At 38.1% G+C, this 18,639-nt stretch overlaps 1 protein-coding gene across 5 annotated transcripts in view; it reads left to right on the top strand.

Annotated features, from left to right (window-relative positions):
- EGF (epidermal growth factor) overlaps positions 1 to 18,639 on the top strand; it is a 62,732-nt gene that overhangs the window by 8,972 nt on the left and 35,121 nt on the right. For 3 of the 5 annotated variants that reach the window (XM_051619011.1, XM_051619015.1, XM_051619016.1), the window contains exons 2-11: positions 573 to 704; positions 4,157 to 4,356; positions 5,351 to 5,532; positions 6,977 to 7,207; positions 8,790 to 8,992; positions 12,621 to 12,746; positions 13,721 to 13,843; positions 15,245 to 15,367; positions 16,559 to 16,684; positions 17,625 to 17,761. In XM_051619011.1, coding sequence (XP_051474971.1) covers positions 573 to 704; positions 4,157 to 4,356; positions 5,351 to 5,532; positions 6,977 to 7,207; positions 8,790 to 8,992; positions 12,621 to 12,746; positions 13,721 to 13,843; positions 15,245 to 15,367; positions 16,559 to 16,684; positions 17,625 to 17,761 — 1,583 coding nt within the window. The remainder of the gene's footprint in view (positions 1 to 572; positions 705 to 4,156; positions 4,357 to 5,350; positions 5,533 to 6,976; positions 7,208 to 8,789; positions 8,993 to 12,620; positions 12,747 to 13,720; positions 13,844 to 15,244; positions 15,368 to 16,558; positions 16,685 to 17,624; positions 17,762 to 18,639) is intronic. The other 2 variants (XM_051619014.1, XM_051619012.1) reach the window with 2 other exon arrangements.

The following is an 18,639-nucleotide window of genomic DNA, read 5'->3' as shown; positions in this document are numbered from 1 at the left end:
CAAGATTAAATTAGTTCACTAGTTGTCTTGGTTTGGGCTTGTTGCTCTCAGAATACAGTGGGGGTTTTAGTGTTTTGTATGTATTTTTAAGAGTTGACTCAAATAAAATTGAGCAGTGAGAGTCTGTTTGCTGCTTTGCTGTTTTGCAAATTTTGTTAATTTGTTGGCAAAATTCTTCCCTTTTCCCATGGAAACAGCTGCAAGCTGCATTTGTGTAGCAAATTACAATGCAAATCACCAAAATGGAGTATGAAACAAATCTGTTTTCTGTGTTTGGGCAATCAGAGTCCAGAATGCCCAGACACCGGGGAGAATAGTAATTTTCCTGGGCAGTCTTTTAAAAAAAAATAATTTAAATAAAATCAGTGGGCATGTAAAAATGGACAACACAAGAATTCTAAAGCCAATGGCATGAAGCAATACAGCCATTGTCCCCTCCTTTTGTGATGATGGGATATTAAATTTTGTGACCAATTTATTATCAGACAACTATGTCAAGGGTATTATTTCTCTTTGCTCTCCCTTGCTTTCGCTAGATGAATTTTCCTGACCTGTTAAAAAACATGTTTCAGATATTGATGAGTGCCTTGAAGGTGGTGTGGGAACCTGTGGCCAAACCTGTATCAATATTCCAGGATCCTACATCTGCTCCTGTTTGCCAGGCTACACCTTGGATATTGACAAATGGTCTTGTTATGTGAACGGTAACATACTTCTTTTTTTTTATGACTAAAAAAGAGCTTGAGAGATTTAGTTATTGTTTTTCAAGCTGAACCATGCCCAGCTGGTCCCTACTGGATAGTGACTGGGCTGCTCCGGTTTGCTGATGGAAGAACTGCCTCTTCTATTGTGTGGGTAGGTGGTATGACCAAAAGTGGGTGCCATAGAAGAAGTGGTGGTGAAGGATGGAAAGTGGTAGCGGAAAGATGAATGAACAAACAAATAAAACAACACTCTGTGTGCTTGGAATTGTAAATTATCTTATCCTGTCGTTACTACTTCTAGGAAAACAGGCAATGCCCATGATTTTGCTAACTTTGCCTCTTTCAATGTGTTGGCACTGATATAACTCCAGTGTGTTTAGGTTCTAGGGACAGTGCTGTGAAACTGTAAACAGGAAGCTCTTAATTTTTATTTGGCCCATTGGCAGCAGCTTAACAAATATGAGTGCTACTCCGAGTTCTTCCTCTGTCTTGCTCTGTCCTGAGCATATAAATTGAATTTTGAATGTGTAAGATAAATTTAAATTAAAAAAGTTTTTATGCTTCTGAGAGGAAAATATCCACTCTTATGGCCTTTGCATAGCCTTCATTTTGTCCCCATCTGATGGTATCCATGGAAAAAATCTAGTTGGATTTTATTGATTGGTTTAACCCTATATTGCATCTAGAGTATGAGGTGGGAGTGTTCTGAGGTTCACCTCTCACCTCTCCTCTTTGCTTTCCTGAATGTCTGGTCTTGGTTTCTGTCTGGGATATGATACTGATCCCTTCTGATTCAGGACCTCAAGTTTTCTTTTTCTGACTTATATATGCCTGGGAATGTCGCTAATTCAGAAATGAGATGTGACAGGGCAAGTTTCTGATCCAAGAGGTAGGAGATGTACTTGAGTTCCTGTGCATGTAGAATTTGGGACCATGAACATAATTAAAAATATGCTGTGCAGCTCCCAAATAGGCATCAGCATGATTACTTCAATCAGCTCCTAGAATCCTCATTATCGGCAATGACACGTGACACAAAAATCCAAGCTGGATTTTTTGTTGTCCTGCCTAAACATCTCTGGCCCCAATATAGAACTTTTAATTTTTCATATAAAATGTTTTGTAAACCCTTTACTTCTGAAATGGAGTGAAAACACACGTTACCTCACAGAGATATATGTGCACCTATCTTAATACTGGTGGACTTCAACATTTTTAACATCGTTACTAACATTTATAGCAAAAGTAGAAAGTGAATGATGGTTCAGGAGGTAGCTTGATGAATAAAGAACCCTTATGCTAGGTATAAACCCTTCTGTAGGGGGTACACCAAGTGAAATACACTCATGTTTTAAAGACAAGAAGTTCTTTGATGCAGTTGTTGTTTACCAGTTCATTAAACCCCTGATAAAATTAGGCCCTAAATTGGACAGGTGCCTCTGCAATCAAAGTTACATTTCTATGGTCCCTGTTCATTTTACAACCCTCATTCATGGGCTCCTGATAGGAAACTCAGAGAGTGGAAAGGACAAAAAACAAAGTACATAAATGCTCTTCATCAGCTAATTGGTAAAAAATTCAGGAAGTACAGCTGTCAAATTCCTGAGATTAATCAGCCTTGCTACACTTCACTATTCATTACCATTTATGTAAAGCAAGTCTTCACAGTTTAAATATTCTCACATGGTGTTGCTCAGTGGAAATAGCAGCAAAAAAAGGGAGTCACAAAAACCCTAGAAGCAGCTGTTATAACTGGGTAATAGCTTGAAAACTTGAGATATAAGACAGCCTGGTAGTGTAGAAACAGAGAGCTGATAATCTTCCTTCTGAATAGAAGAATATTACATCTTGGGTGCTTGTCAAAACTTTCTGCCTAACTTGTTCCTCACTTGGAAAAATCAGAATTGGTCTCATTCTTCTGCTGTGAAAGGAGTTCAATCAAAAAACCTTACATATGTAATGAAGGTGGAGCATCCAGCTAAAATTTGCAGAGGTGATGTGTGTTGACTTTGAAGCCTCAGGTTTCATACTAATAGTAAAGATACTTAGTTAAAAGATTGTAAAACTGGTCAATGAAACCAGTTTAGTTTTCAGAAGCAGGTGTGCAAGAAAACTGATGACAGTGCATCTTTGATGACATCCAGCCCTGATGAATGGAAAGTTGCTCTGCTTTGCAGCAAGATCAATACAACAAGTGATTAGAAAAGCTTGAAATCTGCCATTCTGTTGGATGTGTATTGATAATTCCATTTCAAAGTCACTTGTTTAGAGTATTACTTGTATGCCATGATTTGTTGTTTCAGGCAAGCATGTTACAAATCTCCATTGTTACCACCACAATGGGCTTTCTTTTTTGAACGTTGTTTTAGTGGTAAATTAAAGACAAGCCTGTATACCCCCAATTTTATTTTATTTTATTTTATTTTATTTTATTTTATTTTATTTTATTTTATTTGGAAAAAAAGCTGTTTATTTTTAAAATTAATGCTAAATTGTGGCTGATTGCATAAAACCTCCTTTCCTCTGCTACACATTAATAGACATCCATAGTATTCAAATTACCTAAATGAAAGCTGTGTGGTTTGGAAATGCAGTCAAGGTTCCTTGGGCAACATTATCCCTGCCCTATGCTGAAACCCTAAAAATAACAAGGAGGACTTGTTAAAACTGGGTTAGTGCAATCTTTGGCCCCAAACTTTATGTCCTATTAATTGTACTTCCATACTTATCACCTGGTTTTAAGGCTTCATTAAGACTATTTGGACCATCCTAGTTGCTCATAATTTTCAGTCTTAACTGGATTTCTTGAGTTTGGGGCATAACTGGAATGCCTTTAATTTTACCATGTTTTAGTTAATGATACCCTCTTACCCTTCATTTGGCATGAATACAATTTTTATCTGTGAGGGGTTGTTGCTGTGGAACTGTAGAAGTTTTAAGTTGAGGTCTTTTACTTTCTTTCAGCCCTCAGCATCACCAGAAACTTCCACAGCCTCTAGTTTCTTCCCTTGCCCTATCTGGGGATCTTCAGTTTCCCTGTTTGGAAAGTTAAAATGAGATCACCTCTCTATAATAAATTATTGCTATAGCACTATAACTGGAAGTGGTCTTTAACTTGGAGATGCATCCTTGGCATAATTCTCCCACCCTCTCTTGGCATGCATTCTTAGAAACTCTGACTAGGCTATAGGAGTTGGGATTTTTGGTAACAACCACTGCAATCTCTATTTCATGACTCAGATTTTCCTAGCTTTCAGCAATACATGTAAAGGACCATTAGATTTATATTTTATTGGTTCTCTGCCATATGCCTGGAAAATTACTGTTAAAATATGAGAGAGATAGTTAGATCCTGAACTTTCTCTTTGGCTAGTATAATACTGATGAGCACTTCTTGCAGCAAAAGTGCAATGCTTATCTTTTAACTGGTCTTTTTGTTTTCTTAATGTCAGACCCTGCACCATTCCTACTTTTTAGCCATGGGAACGCCATCTTTAGAATTGACACTGAAGGGACCAATCATGAAAAGCTGGTGGCTGATACTGGTCAGTCAACACTTATGGATTTTCATTATTCAGATGATAAAGTGTATTGGGTTGACTCTGAAAGGCGACTACTTCAAAGAATTCACCTGAATGGCACAAAACAAGAGGTAAAGTAACAAGGTCTCTGGAATTCTCCAAGATAATGGGCACAAAATTCTCCATGGAAACCACCTGATCTTTAGGTAAAATTCTCTCATGGCATTTTGTTGGTTAGCACTTCAGACTTACTCGTTTTTTGCTGTCATAATAGCTATGGCCCCGAGTCTAAGCTGCTTTACTGGCATTCACATTACCTTTAAGTATATGCTGTGTATCAAGTGAAGGTGAGTTAAAAACCAAGGAGAGGAAATTCAGACAACCTAAAACTTTGAAGATAATAATGTTTCTATCAGTTTTAAATTAATCCCTAGCATTATGGAAGTTTGTCTTACAGATTATTGCAACTTGAATTGGCACAAATGAGAAGAATGAGAAGAATGTGCTTGAATTCCTACTAATTTTTTCTCAAACCTTTTATTTGTTTCCGTGGTTGCATAAATGCTTCTTTTAGTACTTCATCCTTTGTTCAAGAAAAGCTGTGCAGTTCATTGCATCTGGCTGATTAAGAAGGATAGGCAGGCTGTTGTGGCTGAACTTTCAGGCTCTGAGAGCCTTCCTTTGTTTGAGAGAGATTGCCAGTGTTCCTGGACCCATGTGGAGTGCTCACTGCTGTATTTTACATTGCTTTTTAAGAATCAGGGTCTAACAACAGTGTGTTAGGAAGTCTTCCATCTGCAACAATACAGGTCTGGGTGCTTCATAGCATGCCAAATGCAAGAAGGTCTAGCTAAAAGATTAGTTCAGTGTGATTCTCACAGAAAATAGTGTCCCCTTTCACAGGGGACACTTAGTTCAGAAGGGGTACGTGTAAGTACAAAGGTCAAATGAAAGTGATTAAAGAATAAAAAAGAGAAATATCTACAGGTTTGAGAGAGAATGGAATGAAATGAGAAGCTCCAGTCTGGCACTTTATTCCCTATATTGAAAGTTAAATTCAGGCTAATCATTAGGATGCTTCTTGTAAATTTTTTATTTTTTATTTTTTTTTTTTGCTTTTTACAGAGACTATGTTATATAGACAAAGGCATTTCAGCATTTGCTATTGATTGGATAAATCAAGACATCCTGTGGGCCAATAGACAGAAAGCAACCATAGAAGTGACAGACATGAATGGGAAGAGACGCCGAGTTCTTCTGAGAGGCGCTGGTCGCCCCACAAGGATTACCCTTGAGGCTGAACGAAGGTAATTCTGATTAGGTTAGTAAATTTATTGAAATGCACTCAAAATATGCAAAGTACTATGATTGTGGTTTATAAGCTGCTGGGCTAGTCTGTGCACAATGTATGATTTACAGTCCAATATCTCCTTGAACTTTGACCAAAGAGGTTAGAAGATTAATAAGCATGTAAGGGATAAATAGAGAAGTGCATGAGAAAAGCCCAACATAGATTAAAGCAGAATCTAACCTCTTGGTCATCAGGGAAAATTTTACTGGTCAGGAGAGCTGAGGGAAAAGGGGCATTGCCCTTCCTTTTTCAAAGACAGTGAAAGACAGCAAAGTTTCAGGGCAGCAGAAAGCAGTAACAGTGAGGAAAAGCTGCGAGGGGCTGATTCTGCCCACTCATTTGATATAGTCCCTTGCCAGTTATATCTAATGCATTTTGGGGCCTTTAATAAATGATAAACATAGTAAAGCTGGGTTTATGCTACATTGTTTTGTACATATAAACTCTGGAATTTTGTGAAGACAAGGGAAAATTATGAGGCCTCATGGAATGTTTGTGCATAAGAAATACCAGCAAAGAATCTAAACCCAAACATTAAAAAATAAAAGATATGTGAGTGAGGGATAACTTCCTATTTTGGAAGAACTGTTGTTAACCTTAGGTCACATTGGTAAATATGAGTTCTGACACATTAATAACTTCACATATCAGTAGCTTCAGGGTATAACTGTTTTTAGTATTGGAGCTGTATTTTGACTGTATCTTAATGTAATGACAGCACAGTGTATCTGCTATACCCAGTAGGAAAGCAGAAAGAAATGAGAACAATAATATAAATGGTATTTTTAAATTAAGCACTTAAGTGATGTGTTCAGTTAGAGTTTCTGGAGACAGGTTCCTCCCCAGAGGCATAGGGCAATGTGTATCTGCCTCAAAGAAGTCCCTTTCCCCAAGTTTGCACGAGTCCCCTATAGATTGGAGATATTATTCCAGTTTCCCCTTTCTGACTGCATGGCAGAATAAAGCAGAGACACAGATAACAGTGCATTGTGGTTAAGCTGGGCTGATTCCTGCTTGACCTACATGGAAGAAATTTCTAGTCTCCCATTGCTTCCTGAACAGAGTAGGTCTCTAATAGAAACATATTTATTAAAATAAGAAAACAACTGTAAAAAATATTTAGTGGTAACATTGCTTCTAACCGTTTGTTGGAAAAATTATTTTCTTTCTTAATAGAACTATGTTAAGGGGAGATGTGTATGGGGCTGCCCTGAAATAGCTGGGAATGTATTAAGGAAGTACCTTGCTTTATTCTTAGTTTTGGCTCTGAAAGCACTGTGGCAAGACTGAAAAATTCTGTAGACAGGAGCAACTAAACAAGGTGTGTGTAGCAGTGATGTGATCTTTCAAATGTGAGCTTTGTTATTTATTTTTCCAAAACATGATTCTCTTGCTTGCAGGCTAATATTTTGGTCTTCAGAAGGTACAGTTTCCAGCATAAACAGGGTGACCTTCAGTGGGAGTGATGTGAGAAATATTTTAAGAACCACAGAAAAAATCAAGGCCATCTCACTAGATTTGGTTGACACAAGGCTCTACTGGATCCAACACGACCACGGGAAAGATGTTTCCCATATTGGATCATGCGACTATGGTGGTGGAGCTGTTCGTTTGCTCAAAAATCCTGTCAGGTGAGTTTTCTTGAACTTGCCAGAAATAAAACAATAATTTATTGGGCATGCAGTTCAGTGCTCTTCTTCATTCTCCCTTTTACTTTGTTAGTTCATAACACAGTAAGGAGTACAAAGTGTAGTACAAATGGTCTGCAACTGTAAATCTAAAACTACTGCTAGGAAAGTGGAAAAAAAATCACTATTATAAGGATAATACTGCCACTCAGTACTCTCCATCTCTCAAGCTTTTAGCAAATGATAACTACTTAATCCCTAGAAATCCTCTCTGAGTGTTTATTAGTAGCCTTTTACTGCAGATAAAGAAGCCAAAAGCAAAGAGATTAAATGATTTGTCCAAGGTCACAATGGGTGAGCTCAGGTGTCTGAGATGTGCTCAAGAGACTGAGCTAGATCAGACCTTTCCTTCTTTAAGCCTGTTGTCCTCCATAGCTGCCAACGGGGATGTTCAGATAAAGGCATCAGCAGATGTGGTGACAACTGTCCTAGCAATAGGCTTGTTCCCCTCTGCTCCTTGGTGCAGGGACTAAGCACAGCTGAGGGGACTGTTAGTCCCACGTGCTTTTGGGTGCCTTTAACATTTGGCTTCCTGCTTTGCAATGGTACAGATGCTCCTCGGTGGCCATGTTTTCAGTGAGGTACTTGTGAAGAGGTTACTCTATATCACTGCAATTTCTGTCACTATGGCTGGATCACTGTATCTATAATAGGAAAAACCAGTTGCAAAATGAGAAAAATCCATGGTTTTGCTGGCCTGCTGCTTTAAATAGGCAGCACACCAGGTGCACAGATGAACACAAAGCTGGTGTTCATGTATGTTTTCTCCATACATTGTCAGCAGTCATCTTGGAATTTTCCTTACCCTTTTTCCCTTTCTCAAGTTGGCTGCTGTTCACTTGGAAATTAACACCTTCCATTTGAACCTGGATCACAGGGTTTTTCCTTTTTCCACCCAGAATATGTTGGAGAAAGTGGAGGCAAAAATTCTCTCTTCAAGTATTTTTTTCTGCTTTCACTCTTATTTAAAACAAGGCCCCTTTGTGGTTCCTGTTGGCTGCGAGAATTGACCAGTGAATGGAAACTAAATTCCTGTGATGTGGAAGTGGCAAGATGGATCTCAGAAATGTTCTACCCCTATCTGCACCCTGATTTTCTGGGACAGACAGAAGTGTCAGAGCAAGCACTGGGAATTGGGAAATGAGGGAATTCATCTGGCCTGCATCCTTCAACAAAGCAGGTGTTCATTTTAGTTGCTGGGTTCACCAGTAGCCAGGCTATACCTAGGCCTTCTCTGCCAATTGAGTCAGTCCCAAATAACAGCTCATATAACTTGTGAGAAATGCAGGTTATACATTTTGCATCTGTTTCTTGCAAATCTGCAAGATTTTGGGTGCTGGATTATTTGGAAGTGTCTCTGGCATCACATCTGATTCTTATATATCTATCAGATAACATAAGATATATATAAAAGAATACAAAGAAAGTTTATTTACAGTGAACTCGCCTGAATTAGATGCTCAGGAAATGTATGAGTGAGTAAATACATAATGTGCCACTTTGTATTATCTTCTCTTTGTTGTAGACATCAATTGATTGGTATGTCTCTCTTTGCTGAGCACCTGTACTATTCAGAGTTGAAATCTGGAATGATATGGAGAGCCAACAAGTACACTGGAAAAGTTGTAGTCACAATTAGCCTGAAGCCACCATTTTTTCCACCAGCAGAGATAAAAGTGGTGCATCCTTTTAGACAACCAGGTGCAAGAAGAGATTCTCAGGATTTTGGTAAGTAAACTGTAACGATACAGTTGTATGTGTGAGAATAATAATGTAATATTTTATTATTTTTCACAGTAATAATTTTCTTTGGCCAAATTCCAACCCTCGGTGAAATAAAGGAAATAGCTTCCTCTAACTTCAGTGATCCACAGTTCCCTTTGGTGTGTGTAACTTGACTGGTATATCTGAGCTGATCATGAACTGCTCATTTCATCAATCTGAATATAGATGCAGACAGATGTGACTTTCTCCTTCTCTTCCCTTTGTTTACAAAAATAAGTTTGTATACTTTCCTGCTAAATGCACAAAGCACACAACTTTTTAATCCCCTGTGTAGATTATCTTCATCAAATGTCTGTCCCTTTAGGTAAATTTTATTGTAATGTGCATCTAAACAGCTCTGATTATTATGGCACTGAAGGTTTTAAGCATGTAGTATGTGTAACAATAGATCTTGTGGATGTCTCAGCTTTGCTGTGAAATGGCTGGATTAAAAGTTAGCCTGTTTTAGACAGACCTGAAGTTGCCGTAATAACTATGAAATAAGATCCTTGGGTCTCTTTAATTTTTATCAGTTGCAGCCTACAGGATGAGATGGTCACGTCATTGCCTTTCCCTGCGGATCTGAAAATGAGTGTAGTTGACTATGGATAGCTCACCCTCCTTGAGGGGAGCTCACCCTCCTTCGTTGACTAAGGGCATGTAGCTTTTATTCTTCTCTCAGAAAATTAACTCCACCTCTTCCACCAGAACACACTACTCTCCAGTGTTTCTCTTGCCACCTTCCAGGAAAGAGGGTTTTCCCACCTCTAGTAATAAATAAACTACTAGTAGTTTTAGATGCCTTGCAGTATATATGCCTATACTTCCAACAGGTTCAGTAAATTTTTGTTCAATAGTAAGTGTTTTCAGCAGTAGGACCTTTTTTGATTCCAATACCTTCTTGTAAAACTGTCTGGGAAGTGATGGAGTAGACAGAAGCTTAAAAGGCTGAACTTTCTGACTTTGCGGGTACATTGCTTGGCTTACCCAGTGAAAGAAGTAGGAAGAAAGGAGGACTAATGAGCCTGGAGTAGAAATGTGATTTATAGCTGATCTGACAACAGAGAAACCTGGGGATAAAATCATACCTAGACTAATTGGATGCTCTGTACAACCTAAGAAAGTGTATGTTGCAATGTAGCGTCAGCCGTGAGTTATGAGACCTTCTTTAAAGCAGATAGCAAATGAGTTCCTTCAGATGAAAAGGGAACTGATGAGAAATGCTCAACTGACATGATTTGACTTTTTACTGGAATTTGGATTATTTACTTTACTACATAAATTCCTCAAGTCCCTTCTTCCCTTTCTCTTTCTAAAGACTTTCCTGGATTGGTGAGTGCTAATAACTACAGTGAACAGCGTTAATTCAGCTACGACTTTGCTAAAACCCAACACAACAACTTCAGCTTGGCAGTATCTTGCAGGTGGCCTCTAATTTACCTCAACTTTCTTTGAGAGCTAGCCCTAGATTTGATGACAGTGTGTGTATTTGTAAATGCTTACTGGAATGTTCTTTTATTAATGATTCATAAAATATCTTCAGTAGCTTAAAATGTCAAAGACTGCCTCTGGACTTTTTTTTTAAGTATCTTGTCTGGCAGATTAATAGCACTGGGTACATTTGGGATTTTTTTTTTTTGAGGAGTTACATTGTGTTTCTTTCCAGTGTAAGATAAGAGCATTAGGCTATTACCTGAGAACACCCATTTTCATGTAAGTGGTGGAAGGAGGAAAAAACTCCACCAAAAAGCAAATAGAAAAATATTTCGTAGTGGTTGTTTTTTCCAGAAAAGATTGCCTTATAAACATTGTAATTAATAATTCAGTCACCATTCACTGTAAGTTTTGAAATGTGGTGGTGTTTTTTTTTTACACATTGATTTGACAATATTAAGTTCTAGTAATTATTCCATTAAAAAATAATATCTTGTTGCAATTGCCAAATGGCAAAATTACTGCTTCTGTTATTTCTCCTGTAATTTCTGGGTGTCTTGGGTCTCATCAGACCAATAATGGTACAAGCAAGGGGCAAAAATACAGCACCAAGGATAAGAATAAGATGCAGCCTTCAATGTGGTCTTTTTTCTTTTTTACTCTGTGTGGGAAACTGCTCTTTTCTTCCCCACATAAGTCTCTTTTGAGATTGCGTGGACTTACACTTTTGTAATCCTAACAATTCTGTATTTGAAGATGAATAACATACATAATATCCACCTAGTCATTCACTCATAATTTTTCATTTAGTGATGCAACATTTGTTAGAACAGAATTAATCAGTTTGATGCAAGTGCAATATTGATAATTTCAGCCAAGCTGAAGTGTCTGGAAAATTATTTCAGTTATTTATAGATGTGATCTGTCATTCCACTAAATGGCCAGCATTTTCTCTGTTGTGGCTAGCAGAAGACTAAATGTCAACCTTAAATATTATGCTGTTTTTCATCCCTTCGAATTCAGACTATGAATTTGAAATAGCACAAGAAAATTGTTCACTTGCAAATTTCTTCTCTGCCTGAATGAGCCCATGGTTTGTTTTATGTTACAGAGACAGCAGGGGGCAAAGACAGTGTTGTATGGGGATGGCTACAGACCCACATTGAGTAGCAGCAGTTCAGCTATTCCTAGCTTAGAAAAGGGGCAAGCAACCCTAGAAGAAGATTAAAACAAAAATAATAGTTTGGGAGACAAAAATAAGACCATGAGCATTGCATATCTGTGAAAGCACCAGCTCTAAAAGATAGCTGAGCCCAGACACTGGGCTCTGCAAATAATTTTCATGAAAAAGTTTCCTGAATACATGTTTGCCTTTTTCTCGGAAGCAGGAGAAACAGGATGGTTTCTAGAGAACTATTGGGAACACTTTTCTGCTTCTTTTGAAGAAACTTTGGGCATATTTTGTTGGGCATCAGAACATTCCAAGTTTTAAATCTGAGTTGAAGATTTATAACACTTATATTCACCAGGATCCACACAAAGGTTCTCTAGTCTGTGATAAAACTTTTTGGCCAAATGAAGCGTATGGTCATTATGATGTGTTCAGTTAGTTTTTTTTGTTAAATGATGTCTGACTTTAGCACTGCTTTGTGGTATTAATTTCCAGCCTTCATATACTCACTCTCTTTTAATCTCTTTTCTCTCTCTTTCTGGATGTGTGTTCTCTCTCTGTCATTCTCTTCTTCCTGAGTGTTTTGCAGAGCCTGGTAATGTATAATACCATGCAGGATTGTTAGCATATGAAGCCTGCTACACAGAGATTTCCCTTTCGTAGTCACTATACATATGCACCCAAACCAAACCATTCCCTACTGCAGGAACTCTCTAGATCTTGTGCTGACAGGGAGCTAGAAACGATCATTCACACAGACCTACTCTTAGTCTTCCAAGTACTTTCATTTTAATAGTGACTTTATGGCCTAATTTTACCAATAGAAAATAATATAGGTTATTTTTTATTAATAAGGAGTTACTTGGATTGAAAAAGTAACTTTTGAGAACTAGACACATCACTGAGCATCTTTGCTCAAAATAGTTTTTCCTTGAAGGTTGATATGGTAAGAATTCCACTACATTTACACTATGTTTGTTTTTCCAGAAAAAGTAGCTTGTGATGTTCACAAAGAAAAGTGCAGAAGAAGAATCTGCAGACCAGACTCAAGGACTCATCGATGTAAATGTTCCAGTGGCTTTATTTTAAGTCGAAATAAGCAGTTTTGTGAAGGTAATACATGAATCCCTCATCAACTTTATTCCATCAGATGAAAAATTCTTCTGTTCTTTTATTTTACTCAGATCTTAAAAATTCCAGTTATGCCATTTCAATTTTGTGTCTTTTTAGGGTCTGAAATAGTTTAAAAGGAGACCCATGTAAACGTCTCAAATGGTATTGCAAGAGATTTTGGTCTTAGCCTGAGTAGTTAGAGAAGCTTTCAGATAACTAGACATCCTTCTGGGTGCTGTTTTAATTTTTAAGTAAAAATTAAAACAGATTATCACCAAATATCACCAAAGGCGAAACATTGAAATATACTGCAACAACACGACTTCTGAAGTCCTACTTTCAAAAAAGGCACAAATTCTTACCTTGCTTCTAAATTTTTTTATCTGGATAGTTTTACTAAAAACCTAACATTACTACTACTAATTAACATATCACTTTTAGAATCATTGTTTTCATTACATGAATGGTTTTGAAAAGACATAGACACTAAAATTCCTAGCTTACAGAGTTCGCAGATCTGCCTGAGCAGCAGTCCTGCAGTTCTCAGGAAATTCACCAGGATTGCTTTCTGATTTTCAAATTCTAGACCACTTCTTTGTTTTGAGAATTTTGCTTGAGTGCAGTCAAATTTTTAAAAAGAATTTTCGTCTGAAGAAAGTGTCTAATATAACTTCTTGGGTGCACACAAGATCTAACTGGTAATGTAATCTGTATGGGAAGGCGTATTTTTGACAGTCCTCCAGGCACCTAAGCTGAACACATGCAGCCTGAGTAGGTTTTGCTAGAAGATTTTTAAAGCATATTTGAATAAGGTCTGCACACTTGCTTTATCATCTGTTAGGACCAACATATTTTTGTGAAATGAACCGAAAAAAAGAGGTTCTTCTTGAAGACTGCTAGTTTGTTTCGTTAGTCTAATTCTCTGACGCTGGGTGTTGATGTTATTCTGACACAGCAAGTGCTTATTCTGGCAGATATCAATGAATGTGGCTTCTGGAATCATGGCTGCACTTTGGGCTGCGTGAACATCCCTGGCTCCTATTACTGCACCTGTCCGAGAGGTTTTGTTTTGCTGCCTGATAGGAAAACATGTCATGGTAAGAAGCAGTAAGACATAAATGCCCCCAGTATGATATTGGAGAGAGTCCTCATTTAACACTGGAACTGCTGGAAGTTTTGCGTTTTGCATTGCTCGCTTCCAATCCCTTATTACGTAAGCAGGATCAGCTTAAACTGAGTGAACCAAATTCAGATGTCATGTTTAAGGAGGTGTAAGTGACGTGTGAGCCTCTTCAGGAGCAAGAAAAAAAAAAGGTCTCTAGAGAGACAGACCTCGTTGCTCAGTTTAGTCTCTGTGGCACAATCCAGGTGGATAAGCAATTTTATCTTTTTATATATGGTCTCTGAATTTGGCTCACTCTGTCTGACCTGCATAAAAATTCGTATAGTCTCTGAATGAGCAGCTTACAGCATCATCTTTTCGCTTCAGATCAGAGTTGATAGCATTCCTAATGTGGATGAAATTAATTAAATTAAATGCATGTGTGTCTGTTTACAATGAATAAGACACATGGAAGCAATCTTGAAGTTGTTTTCTCTGGAGGACTGCTGTACTTGTGGGTGTTTTGGGCTTTTGTTTGTTTGTTTTCTTTTGTCAATTACATTGTGTATAAGAAGTCTGCCTGAGAGAACTTTTCTATGTAATGTAGGTACTTAAACCAGGAAGCTCTGTGAAACTGAATAAATGTGACTAAACTAAATGCTGAGAATACAGAGACGTGGAGGGAAAACCTAAAGGTCTGTCTATCATAAGCTTCAAGGACCATATTTTAGTCACAGTAAGAGTCAGAAATTAAGGTTTTTGTTCCCTCTTTATGCAGTATTGTCTATACTCAGCATACAAATTAAATAAGCCTTTCTAAAGTAAATCTGGTACACAAAATGAGAAATGCATCCTAGTTTTGAGGTGTTGAGATATTCTCAGTCACTTTTCTCTTTCATAATGAAGTGAAACTTAGGCATAAGCAAAGGGTCCTTCTACCTTGTTTTTCTGGAAACAAAACATTGGTATATTCTCCAAGTAGAAGTGCCAGTGCACACCAATGAGTTGGATCATGGCAGGAGCAGGACCTGGGATGTATTAAATATTCCTACGAGACAGTAGCAGGGTCTAGCAGGCTCTAGCAGCCAGTCTATCTATTTTAGTCCTCCAAGAACCACTTCTCCCTCTCTGTTAGGAAGGAATCTGGGCTTTCTCCTTCACTATAATTAAGAGGGGATGGGAAAAATTATTTGAAAAAAACCAAAACAAACCTAAATAAATCCCAGAAAGACCACAGAAGTGTTGCATTCTCAACATCACACTTTCTTTTTTATTTTTATTGTTTCTTTATTTTTCTTTTTCTAATTAAGAAATTGTTAAAATCTCTTTCACGGAGCTTAGTAAAAAAATGTTTTCATCATTTAAGAGACTTTTTCTTTTCTTTAAATTACTGTAGAGCTAATTTCCTGTACAAGTAATGACACCAAATGTAGCCATGGTTGCATTCAAACATCTAAAGGGCCTGTTTGCTTTTGTCCTGAAGGATCTGTACTCAAAACAGATGGCAAAGCATGCACAGGTAAGTAATATTTTTTCTAGCTGTAGTGGCAGCTAAACTTTCTTTGTTCTTGAGAGCCAGAAATGAACTGTGGCATTTTAAACTTGTTTTGCACAGCTCTAAATGCTGGTACATGATAGGAAGCAATAGAATATCAGGTGCTTTGAGTGCTCCATTTTTAATAGATGCTTTTTAGCAGCAATATCCAATTTTTTCAGGCCAAATTCTTCTGTTGTCAGCATGGACCAAGGCATCCCCCAGATATTTGTTGCACAAGACATCTAAAATTTATATCTTAGGGCAAGTATAGGTACAAAAACTAGAGCTTGGGTGAAATCTAAAGACGATTTAATGGGCATTGTGCAACCCAGGTTCAGAGTCACTATAACTTAGAGTAATTTCATCTGATTACCCAGAAATGGAATTTTTGCAGTCAGAATATTTGAAGCTGCTACTCCCACTAATCTGTCTTTCCCCATTTCAAGCAGCTTTTCAGATTCAGGGGACTGCAGCTTTTCAACTCCATCTTTTCAGTTTTAGGAGCCAAGATAGATCCATTAATGCCAGCCTTACTCCTTGAAAAATCCCCTTCCCCTTATGTACTGTGGACTGTACTGTTTACATAGATTATTAGGTCAGTGCTGCTCTTTTCCTGGGGACACTCCACAGAGTAAGTGCACACTGGCATTGTGGATATAAGCATTTTACAACCCTGAGAAGACAGAATACCTTCATTTTGTATGAAATCTTGGTTTGTTGTATTAGAAAGTCAGTGTTCATCAATTCACCATCTTACCCTAATTAACTTCTGGAGGGAGAAGTGCATTAATCTGCAGTTTCTTTGCATGGAGAGCAAAGTCTGATAAAATTTGTTATTCTGTTGTAGATGGGATGGGATCTGCATGGGAGAAGGAGTTCTGTGAAATAATGAACACCTGGAAGCTCTTTTCATATATCCCATCTCCCATCAACCCTATCTTGCAATGTGAATTTTCAGGAAAAGCTCTGGAAGAAGTGACTACTAATTTGTTTTCATTTCACTGGACTTCTGCTTCCAGCAGGAGGCCTTTCAGTAAATCTGTTAGTCACTGAGAAGCTTTGCACTGTGGAAATCCTAAGCAGAGTGAATAATTTTCTTGACTCTGACTTTATTGTGTTGTGTTTTTTTTTCTTAGAATGGCAAAGTTAAATTTTTCAAATGCTCTGTTTAAGGTTGTACATCTCCTGATAATGGTGGCTGCAGTCAGATATGTTCTTCTTTAAGCCCGTCCTCCTGGGAGTGTGCTTGTTTTCCTGGATATAAGCTTCAGAGAGACAGAAAGCACTGCACAGCTATAGGTTGGTATCTTGACATGCCTGCATATTTCTGCCAATGAAAGCAACAACATTTTAGCATCCTTTAAAGTGGATTGCATAACTTGGATCCATTTCTGCACTGGTTTTCTGCTACTTTGTGAAGCTTGGAAAGTATTACCATGTGGTTCAGTTTCCCTCACAGAAGGTTCAGTCCATTATACAACTGCATTTCACTCTGGGCTCCTGTAATGTGCAGGCCTATCTGCAGTGTTCAGATTTTTGCACCTTCATCTAAACGTGGGTGTAGTTTCTGTCTAGTGTTAAAGAACTGGGGTTGAGTTGTCCATATTTGCAGAGCAGGGCAATAAATTGTCTGTTGAGGACATTCTCTACCAGAATATTTCCCCTCCACTGGCCCTAGGAAGCCCAGGTATTTAATGTGATGTTTAGATTCCAGACCCTTCTGTTTCCTCTGAGAAAAGGGCAGACTCTAGTGAGCAGCAAGGTATAAGCAATTACATGAAAGATGAGGAAAGAGAAGTGTGTGATTTGTTTATGGAATAAGGGAAAAGCTTTATTTTTTGGAGGACAGCATTTTTCTTGTTTTTATTGTGAAATGCTTCTCATGTGCTAAAGCCAAATGATCTGTCATTTGTGGTGATGCTGGGAAATGCAGAGGGAAGAGTGTCCTGAGGATCATTCACTCAGTGTGAATTGCAGTGGGGCTAGTTACTGCCTTTATCACAAATTTTGAGGCTAATCTTGGGCAAGGCACTGATACTGAAAACCTATATTGATGTTTATCTTTGATTTCTGAGGCAAGTGGAATGTATGACAAGAGACTTTGTTTCTTTGTGCTTCTGTTCCTTATGTTGTCCTCCACTGTTAACTACTTACAAAATTAGCTAGGTAGTGGTGCAGGCTAGAGGCTGCTTTGAACCTAGTGGAATTAGCATATGTGCAATTTTTTTTTTATTAACAGGACCTAAGCCATTTTTGCTATTTGCAAATGGCCAAGATATCAGACAGATCAGTTTTGATGGAACAGATTATGCAAGTTTACTTGACTGGCAGATGGGAATAGTCTTAGCACTGGACTCTGACCCAGTGGAAAATAAGGTAAGGCATTAAAAATGAGAGGATTTTGAAGCGTTGCAAGGACAAACGGATTGGGCTTTCATGTGCCTTAGCCTTTCTGCTGTCAGTGATCCAGATTACACATTGTGCTGCTCATTGCTCTGTTGCCTGCCCAGGAGTACAATTGGTACAGGCTGCCAAACACTAGTTGAAGAGTTTCATCCTGTACTTACCAATTGAATGTGCTTTGTACATTGACACGGCTAATTCACAGAGAATCTGGATTTCTAAATTCACTTCAGGTATGATTTCAATTTCAAAGAACTTTTGTGTGACTGATAGTTTTCTTCCTTAAGATTTCAGTACAGTTTTCTGGAAATATACTGTGGGGGTTTTTCCTTTGTGCTTTGTTTTTTTTTCCCCCACTGGGTAGCTATAAAAGCAACAGTATCTTTTTCTTTCTGTACAGCTACATCCCACCATCCCTACTAAATGTGGGAGTAGTCTTAACAAGAGTTGATTCCCAAGTCCTGGCAATACAGAACTAAAATGCTGAATACTGGCTGAGTTTGTTGCTTTCACAAAATATTTCCTCATATCACAAGATATTGCTGTTGGAAATGGGAGTCTTCTCTGCATAAAGAGCTGCTTGTGTGGCTGCATCCCAGTGCCCTACTCCTTGCCTGCAAAGTGGGAAAAAAAGAGTTCAGCTTTGCTAAACCTTCTGTGGCAGACTTATTTTTTCCCATGGTGAGACTTATTTACACTGTAAAAGTGTTACAAAAAGATACTGAGTGGTACAGTGGAAGCTGATGAGGAACTCAGTTAAGTTACTGGAAACATCTCAAGGCTTGGATGGACACAGCTAAATAAATGCAAACGTTACCAGATCTGGGTTAAGGAAGGATGGTTTCAGGTGC

This window comes from Apus apus, chromosome 4 (genome assembly GCF_020740795.1).
Source record: "Apus apus isolate bApuApu2 chromosome 4, bApuApu2.pri.cur, whole genome shotgun sequence".
NCBI lineage: Eukaryota > Metazoa > Chordata > Aves > Apodiformes > Apodidae > Apus > Apus apus.
Note: the sequence above shows the minus strand (reverse complement) of the source record. Positions and strands in the feature narration are given on the sequence as shown.